Here is a 9900-nt window from a genome sequence, read left to right on the forward strand (position 1 = left end):
AAAAGGTTTTTGACAAGTTCAAGGGGTTGACTACGATGAGACTTTCTCACCCGTAGCGATGCTTAAGTCTGTCCGAATCATGTTAGCAATTGTGAATTTTATGATTATGAAATTGGGCAAATGGATGTCAAAACTGCATTCCTGAATGGATTTCTGGAAGAAGAGCTGTATATGATGCAACCGGAAGGTTTTGTCGATCCAAAAGGTGCTAACAAAGTGTGCAAGCTCCAGCGATCCATTTATGGACTGGTGCAAGCATCTCAGAGTTGGAATAAACGCTTTGATAGTGTGATCAAAGCATATGGTTTTATACAGACTTTTGGAGAAGCCTGTATTTACAAGAGAGTGAGTGGGAGCTCTGTAGCATTTCTGATATTATATGTAGATGACATATTGTTAATTGGAAATGATATAGAATTTCTGGATAGCATAAAGGGATACTTGAATAAAAGTTTTTCAATGAAAGACCTCGGTGAAGCTGCTTACATATTGGGCATCAAGATCTATAGAAATAGATCAAGACGCTTAATTGGACTTTCACAAAGCACATACCTTGATAAAGTTTTGAAAAAGTTCAAAATGGATCAGGCAAAGAAAGGGTTCTTGCCTGTATTACAAGGTATGAAGTTGAGTCAGACTCAATGTCCGACCACCGCAGAAGATAGAGAGAAAATGAAAGATGTTCCCTATGCTTCAGCCATAGGCTCTATCATGTATGCAATGTTGTGTACCAGACCTGACGTATGCTTAGCAATAAGCTTGGTAGGTAGGTACCAAAGTAATCCAGGAGTGGATCACTGGACAATGGTCAAGAACATCCTGAAATACCTGAAAAGGACTAAGGATATGTTTCTCGTTTATGGAGGTGACAAAGAGCTAGTCGTAAATGGTTACGTCGATGCAAGCTTTGACACTGATCCGGACGATTCGAAATCGCAAACCGGATACGTGTTTTTATTAAACGGTGGAGCTGTAAGTTGGTGCAGTTCTAAACAAAGTGTTGTGGCGGGATCTACATGCGAAGTGGAGTACATAGCTACTTCCGAAGCAGCAAATGAAGGAGTCTGGATGAAGGAGTTCATTTTCGATCTAGGTGTCATACCTAGTGCATCGGGACCAATGAAGATCTTCTGTGACAATACTGGTGCAATTGCCTTGGCAAAGGAATCCAGATTTCACAAGAGGACCAAGCACATCAAGAGACGCTTCAATTCCATCCGGGATCAAGTCCAGATGGGAGACATAGACATTTGCAAGATACATACGGATCTGAATGTTGCAGACCCGCTAACTAAGCCTCTTCCACGAGCAAAACATGACCAGCACCAAGACTCCATGGGTGTTAGAATCATTACTGTGTAATCTAGATTATTGACTCTAGTGCAAGTGGGAGACTGAAGGAAATATGCCCTAGAGGCAATAATAAAGTTATTATTTATTTCCTCATATCATGATAAATGTTTATTATTCATGCTAGAATTGTATTAACCGGAAACATAATACATGTGTGAATACATAGACAAACATAATGTCACTAGTGTGCCTCTACTTGACTAGCTCATTAATCAAAGATGGTTATGTTTCCTAACCATAGACATGTGTTGTCATTTGATTAACGAGATCACATCATTAGGAGAATGATGTGATTGACTTGACCCATTCCGTTAGCCTAGCACTTGATCGTTTAGTATGTTGCTATTGCTTTCTTCATGACTTATACAAAGTTCCTACAACTATGAGATTATGCAACTCCCGTTTACCGGAGGAACACTTTGTGTGCTACCAAACGTCACAACGTAACTGGGTGATTATAAAGGAGCTCCACAGGTGTCTCCAAAGGTACATGTTGAGTTGGCGTATTTCGAGATTAGGTTTTGTCACTCCGATTGTCGGAGAGGTATCTTTGGGCCCTCTCGGTAATGCACATCACTATAAGCCTTGCAAGCAATGTGGCCAATGAGTTGGTTACGGAATGATGCATTACGTAACGAGTAAAGAGACTTACCGGTAACGAGATTGAACTAGGTATTAGATACCGACGATCGAATCTCGGGCAAGTAACATACCGATGACAAAGGGAACAACGTATGTTGTTATGCGGTTTGACCGATAAAGATCTTCGTAGAATATGTAGGAGCCAATATGAGCATCCAGGTTCCGCTATTGGTTATTGACCGGAAACAGTTCTAGGTCATGTCTACATAGTTCTCAAACCCGTAGGGTCCACACGCTTAACGTTACGATGACAGTTTTATTATGAGTTTATAAGTTTTGATGTACCGAAGGTTGTTCGGAGTCCCGGATGTGATCACGAACATGACGAGGAGTCTCGAAATGGTCGAGACATAAAGATTGATATATTGGACGACTATATTCGGACACCGGAAGTGTTCCGGGTGATTTCGGAGAAAACCGGAGTGCCGGAGGGGTTACCGGAACCCCCCGGGGAAGTATTGGGCCTTAGCGGGCCTGAGGGGAGAGAGAGGGCAGCAGCCCAGGAGGTGGCGCGCCCCCTCCCATGGGGAGTCCGAGTTGGACAAGGGCAGGGGGTGCGGCCCCTCTTTCCCTCTCCCTCTCCCTCTCTTTCCTTCCCCCTTCCTCCTTCCTAGTTGGACTAGGAAAGGGGAGTCCTGCTCCCACTAGGAGGAGGACTCCCCCCTCCTTGGCGCGCCCCCTAAGGCCGGCCGGCCTGCCCCCTTGCTCCTTTATATACGGGGGCAGGGGGGCACCTCTAGACACACAAGTTGATCTTCGTGATCGTTCCTTAGCCGTGTGCGGTGCCCCCCTCCACCATATTCCACCTCGATCATATCGTAGCAGTGCTTAGGCGAAGCCCTGCGTCGGTAGAACATCATCTTCGTCACCACGCCGTCGTGCTGACGGAACTCATCCCCGACACCCTGCTGGATCGGAGTCCAGGGATCGTCATCGAGCTGAACGTGTGCTGAACTCGGAGGTGCCGTACGTTCGGTACTTGGATCGGTCGGATCATGAAGACGTACGACTACATCAACCGCGTTGTCATAACGCTTCCGCTTTCGGTCTATGAGGGTACGTGGACATACTCTCCCCTTTCGTTGCTATGCATCACCATGATCTTGCGTGTGCGTAGGAAATTTTTTAAAATTACTACGTTCCCCAACACTTTCTCCTCATGCCTGATAGATATTTCAAAACTGGCCTCACGCTAGCCATGAATCTGATATTGGGTAAACACCTCGTTGCTAGGGATGGGGTAGGGAACCGCTTGCTGTCAGTCACTGACGAAGCTTAGGCAAGGCCAAATGGGCCATGGCCCGCCTAGCTCTGCAGCTTTTTCTCACAATATAGCTAGCCCATGGGTTGTAGAATGCCAGCTAGTAGTAATTTCTTGCAGCCTGGCCCATTCAGCCCGCCCAGCTTTTTTTGGCAAGCTCCGCCACAGTGTCAGTAGTACAAACTTCACTCACTCTTGTTGTCAGCGTTGTTGTTTTCGGTTTTGCTTAATTTTCTGCTACGAGGTCACCATCTTTGAAATAAGAGATTGTGAATATTGCTGTGGAGTCACGGATTGGATGCAGTCTCTTCAATTTCCTGGAAAGGAATGTTGTAAACACAGGATTTTTTTTTTAAGCACCAACCGTAGAACTATTAGAACAATAGTTCTACGTTAAAACACGAGATTTATCGCTCTCCATTTGCTATGCACATTCCCTGTCACCGCCAGTAATCGATCGGCCGACAGTTCAGTCATTTTCCTCCGGCTACGAACTACTCGTAGTAGCATCACCCTAAAATAATCCGGCCGATCATTCTACTTCTTCCTACCCACTACCAAAATAATCATACTATCTAGTCTAGAATCTCCGAGCAGACACGAAAAGAGACGAGACGAAAAAGAATGGACATATCTACAGTGAGCTTCAGGCAGTCAGGCTTCAGCTGTCGTTGGGCAACTCCTGCTCTTCCCGTTGCGACGGGAGCCCCCGGCTCCGCAAGGTGCGCGTGCTCGACGTCGTCATCGCGTTCGACGCCGATGCCGATGCCGACGCGGACGCGGACGCATGCGACGTCGACGGGGTCGTGCCCGACGACGACCCGTCGGAGTACTGCGACGAGCTGCGCAGGCCGTGCGCCCTCCTCCGGTACCGCGACCCGGGCGCCCCGGGCCGCGTCGGCTCCTCTAGCGTGCTCTGCTTCTTGGAGAGGATGATCACCACGCGCTTCATGTCCGGCCGCAGCCGCGGGTCCGCCTGCACGCACAGCAGCCCGATGCGGACGCACATGAGCACCTGGTCCGGCGCGGCCGACGACTTCACCGACGGGTCCAGCAGCTCCATGCTGCGCTCCTCCTTGTACAGCTTCCAGGCCTGCATGCATGCAACACATTGTTATCCTTGTAGGCTAGCTGCATGCACGTCATGGCACAGATCATCAACGGAGGAAACCGCACATGCTGCTACATACGTAATCGAGGAGGTTGTCGGCGCTGGATCGAGGCGGCGGGATGAAGGAGGAGTTCTTGCGGCCGGAGAGGATCTCGAGGACGAGGACGCCGAAGCTGAAGACGTCGGCCTTGGCGGAGAGGTGGCCGTGCATGAGGTACTCGGGCGCCATGTAGCCGTTGGTGCCGGCGACGCGGGTCTGGACGTGGGAGCGGCCGTCGCCGGCCTCCGGGAAGAGGCGGGCCATGCCGAAGTCGGCGATCTTGGCGACCCAGCGTTCGTCGAGGAGGATGTTGCTGGCCTTGATATCGCGGTGGATGATGGGCGTGTGCGCGTCCTCGTGCAGGTACAGCAGCCCCCGCGCCACGCCCACCACCACCTCCAGCCGCCGCGGCCACGTCAGCTCCGCCCGCAATGGCCTGTGGCCGTCGCTGCTGCTGCCGGCTGGACATGCAAAAGACAAGAACACCTGACATCAGAGCCACGTACAGTGCAGAGCATGCCCAGATCAAAACCCCGTTCATTCCAGCTTGCGAAACTCAGTTAAACTTGGCACCACACACACGGCAGCCCCGGCAGGCTAGCGTCGCCGTGTGCTGCCCGGCACTCTGCGATGACACATCGGATTGGACCGGACGGCGACGGCGACGTGCCAGCGCCGCCTCATGGACCAGGTCGGCCAGGGGGAGGAACTCAATCAAACGGAGGGAGCAAGAAACGTGCACATGAACTGAATCCAGCCCCGGGTGCAGCGCGGTTGTACACTGCACCCAGAGGCACCCACGTAAGACTAACATGAGGAAAACCACGGCATTCAATGCCGGAAACAGCTAGTGGAAGACTTTGACTCGGTCAAAAGGGTTATCGCAAGAAAAGGCCGCCTGGTCAAAGCAGAAGAATAGTTGGGTTAGGGTTTGGCACTAGGCTACTGCTGCCATCCCATCAGTTCACGTAGAGACTGACTGCGATGTCCATCCACAGGGGGGCGCAAAACAAAAGGATGGTGCACGTTAATTGCTTTTCCTCGTATGTATATGTAAGAACCGCGCGTGCAGGAGTTGGAGATTCGCGCCAAAGCAAGAGCAAGTGCGTCAGAAGTCAGAACTGCCTCACTGTCGAAGCAAGAGGAAGTGGTGTCAAAAGCCAACTTTCCGTGCATGCCTCGAGCCACCTGGTTAAGTTGTACGTATTGATCCTCATTGTATACTATGTTAAATTTTGATCATAAATCTAACTAACAAAATATTTATGCATGTCATAAAAAATTATACTCCAACCGTTCCAAATAAGTGTCTTAAACTTAATACAAAGTTGAGACACTTATTTTAAAACGGAGGGGGTATCATTGAAAACTTTGCCAACGATATAATTTTTGTTGGCATGTATTAACATTTTGTTAGTTAAGTCTTGATCAAAATTTAAAACAAATTATAAAAAAGGCCGATAAACCAGGACGGAGATAGCACTAGCCTAAAAATAAAAGCAACCGACCGATCGGAGAGGAACATTTCGTCACCGATTCTGGTTCCGTCGATCAACCCGTCTCTTTCAGAGGCCCAACGAATTTTGACGGGAAGCGTACGGCCCCTTAATAAGTACTAGGTAATAAGTAAAATAAGCAAACCATTCTTCCTCAGCAAGCGATCGGCCTGCATATGAATCTAGTACATCATCTCGGCGTCATGTGATGCATATGCGTACTTGCCGTGGCAAGGATATACTATTACTTTGCGCTAACAGATTTCTTGTGTTCTCAAAGTGAAACCGGCAAGGCAACGCACTGTGGACATGAATTTTTCAAACAAGGCGTGCTGTGCTGACTGAGCTCTAGGCGGCGGTCGACCATTCGTGCATTGGAATTTTTCAAAAGGGCAGATTGTGCTTTTGCCGTTTATGGCCTGGACCAGTAGTCGGGATAACACGGTTGTTCGCTTCCGTTCGTGCTTCCTAAGGGCATGTCCAATGCGGACGCTTGCGGTCGGCGCCAGGATCTAATTCCCATCGATATCCCGATCGATTGGCAGTTACATGCTTCGAATCCTGGCATCGGACGCCACCAGGCGCAAATAGATGCGCCGAGCGCTTCCTTCCTTTTTTCCCTGCTTGTGACGCATTAGCAGTTTAATTAGCGCACAATTAGCGCCCCTGGTAGCGGCTTGCGTTGGAAGGCTGGGCTCTTAGCTATTTTCTAATTTTTAAAAAATAATTTCTTTTCTATATAAGCGCCTGGTCTGGCGGCAAGCATTGTAGATGCCCTAAAGGGGTAACAGCGACAACAGCGCAGCGTACTACGGGCTACAACAGTGGACCGTTTGTTATTCATCGCGCCTACGTCATGGATGACCCACGAGCTGACATTAACCTATGCATTTCTTTTCTAGTAAAAACTCATAATTCTAGCATCTAGAATTCTAAATCCACGTTTGCAACCTGATACCCAATACAAATGTCAAGTTGCCAACCCAACAACTGTACGGCAGTCTCCTACAGAACCCAATTCAATCTTGGAAGGATATGGATGTGGCTATCAGCCTATGATGCCACGTTATTAAACTAAAAAGACCGAAAATGTTCTCCTGCCTTCTCTCTCCTTGTTGCTCGGTCAAAAAGAAATGTATCTTGTAACTATCGGGCCTTGCCCGGGAAACTCTCTCCCCCGCCCCCCGCCCCCCGCGGGTGAAAATTCAAAAGAAAAAACTATGCATGTAGCATTTCTTTAGTTTTTTTCTCTCCTCTAGGTAGATGCTTCCACTGTTGCAGAGCATGGGCCTATTCCATCATACCGTAGATTGATGTGAATGTGTATACGTATACGGTGCTGGTGCGACATTGCTCTCGTAAAATTGTCTGCACTCACCGGTTCAGCAACCAGCAATTCAGCATGCGTGTGCATTCTGAATATCAATAATTCTAGCAGAAGTCTATGAAGGCATCATTTCGTTGATTTTTCTTTCTGTAAGAGATATGCGCATTCTTGCAGAGAGGCGTCGGCAGCATGACACCCTCACTGACGCGAGCAATGAACGGACATGTAGTACGTTCTAGTCCTACTCTGTGTGAACTCGCTGCTGCAATTTTCCGGTGCATTAATTTCCTACGAAATATCACCACCAACCACGAAGTATCATGTGCATCTGCGCATTCTTCACCTTCCGATCGCACAGGGTTGGTCGGAATTCATGTTTCCAATGCGCAAAATGGGAAGTCCATCACGAATCAACCAACCAAATTAAGAATGGAAGGGGAGCACAAGGGAATGGCGACGAGAAATGAAGCGAGACGGGTGGGATGGGACGGAGCGACTCACAGTGCGTCTTGCTGCTGGCGGTGGGCGGCGGGGCGGCGGCGGAGAAGAGGATCTTGTCGAGGCTCTCGTTGGGGACGTACTCGTAGACGAGCAGCTTCTCGTCGGCGCCGTGGGCGCAGTAGCCGAGCAGGTTGACGACGTTGCGGTGCTGGACGCGGGACAGCAGGTTGGCCTCGTTCTTGAACTCCCGCGCGCCCTGCCTGGACCCGGCGCCCAGCCGCTTGACGGCCACGTCCCGGCCGTCGGGGAGCTGGCCCAGGTAGACGGGGCCGAACCCGCCCTGCCCGAGCTTCTGCTTCTCCGAGAAGTTGCGCGTGGCCGCCGCCAGCGCCTCGTACCGGAACGCGCGCTGCTCCCGCGCCGCGATGGCCTCCAGGTCCTCCTCCTCCCGCCGCGCCGACGCCGACGACCCGCGGCGGGAGGCGAAGGGCCGCCTGATCCGCTCCAGCAGGTCCCGGGGCTTCATGTCCTCCGCCGCCAGACCGGCGGGGCGCGTGGGCTCGGCCGAGAGGGCTTCGCCGGGGAGGGGACGCGGTGCGCGTCTGTCGCGCGCCGTGCGCGTCCGGGCGGGCGAGGGATGGAGGAAGTTTGGTAGTGAGGCCGACGCGCGCGTGTCGTGTCTGTCTTGGGGGTCGGGGTGGTGTGTGCCGTGTGGAGCTGGATGAGGGGTGAGGGGCGCGAGGTGTTTGAGAGCCGTCGCTGCCGCGGGAGAGCGAGGAAAGTTCAGGCGACTGCGCGTTGACAAACGGGCGGCCACGGTGGTGTGCCCGTACGGGCTGCCGGTGCCGTGACCTCGGGCTATCGCTGGCTCTGCGTTTGCATCCGATTCGGTACGTACGTACAAATCTTTACGTGCTGTGCTGCAACAGATATGACCGGAGTGAAGTCTATTTTAAACCTTGAATTCATACAGCTAGTCGGGATCAAACCCTAACCTTTCAATCCCTGAAATCATCCTTGCCCGCTAGTGCCCATGGGCTCCCGCGACCGCACCTGCGTCGGGTGAGCGCCCCCGGCGCCGGCGACTCGATCTCCCTTCTCCGGCTACCCCTGCAGCTGCCGAGGCCAGATCCGGAGTCCCCTGCTTGCCCTCTCTCTTCTCCCTGCGAGGCTCAGCCCGACGTCAAGCGGATGGGAAGGATGGTGCTGTCGCGTCCGTGCAAGTGGCGGCTGGGCGCGCGCCGCCGACGCACGGATCTCCGGCCTCCGTGCTCCGTTGCGGCCGCTGTGACCGGATCCGGGTGCCCTGAGGCGCGCTCTCCCACGTCCTCATCGCCGCCCTGCGCCCCGGTTCGCCCTGCAATGCCGCTCGAGGAGGCCTCCGCGGCGGCCGCCGCTCCGGCGGCGTCTCCGGCTGTTGCAGCCGTCGTCCTTCCGCCGTCTGCATCGCCATCCCGGGCTGATAGCGTCGTGGAGACCAAGGCATGAGTAGGGTCGTGCACTTGGGCTGCAAGCACCATCCCGGCTGCTGGCGTTGTCCCTCGACCGCGGCCGCTGCCGCCAGCTTGCAGATTCAGGAGGGAGGATGGGGGTGTGAAGGCCTCGTGCACGCCCCGTCTCAATCCTGCGTCAACATCTACTTCTGTTCGGACTCATGCCGCCCCTGTCCCTCTTGTCGGTGCCGTCTCAAGTGTGCTGCTGCCGGCCCGTGCTGCCCCGGCGAATGGAGAGGACGGGCGTTGTGAAGAGGATCTGGCTTTGTCGCTGCCCGCCAATGCAAAGAGCACCGTTGTTGTCATGGGGCGTGAGCTAACCAGTGCACCGCGAGCCCGAGCCCTGTTGCCGGCCCCTGTGGCCCCGGCCAATGGAGACAATGAGGGCTGTGGAGAGGAGATGGCCTTGACGCTGCCCGACAATGCAAAAAGCATCGTTGCTGGCATGGGCAACGGGCTGACCAATGCACCGCGAGCTGTGTTGTGGGCCTTCGCTGCTGACAACAATGACGAAGAGGAGTTGGCCCCCCAGACGCCGCCGACTGTCACCAAAGCCCTCGACTCCGAAGGGATTTGCATGGGCCATGACACAGACACAAGTGAGGGTTGGCAGGAGGTGCTACCGCGGCACGGCCCGCGTCGTTTGACTTCGTCGCCATCCTCGATGATGGCTCCTCGTCCTCCTCGTCCCATCCCTGCTTGGCTCCATGGTAGATGCTGTAGATGCCTTGCTTAT

At 52.7% G+C, this 9900-nt stretch overlaps 1 protein-coding gene across 1 annotated transcript; it reads right to left on the reverse strand.

Annotated features, from left to right (window-relative positions):
• Positions 1-3584: 3584 nt before the first annotated feature.
• On the reverse strand, positions 3585-8402 carry LOC119309370 (putative receptor-like protein kinase At4g00960). The gene is made up of 3 exons (XM_037585387.1): positions 7732-8402; positions 4447-4868; positions 3585-4349 (listed from the first exon to the last, which is right to left on the reverse strand). The coding sequence occupies exons 1-3, from the start codon at positions 8195-8197 to the stop codon at positions 3918-3920; spliced, it is 1320 nt and encodes a 439-aa protein (XP_037441284.1). The 5' UTR covers positions 8198-8402; the 3' UTR covers positions 3585-3917.
• Positions 8403-9900: the final 1498 nt, after the last annotated feature.

This window comes from Triticum dicoccoides, chromosome 5B (assembly GCF_002162155.2).
Source record: "Triticum dicoccoides isolate Atlit2015 ecotype Zavitan chromosome 5B, WEW_v2.0, whole genome shotgun sequence".
NCBI classification, from domain to species: Eukaryota; Viridiplantae; Streptophyta; class Magnoliopsida; order Poales; family Poaceae; genus Triticum; species Triticum dicoccoides.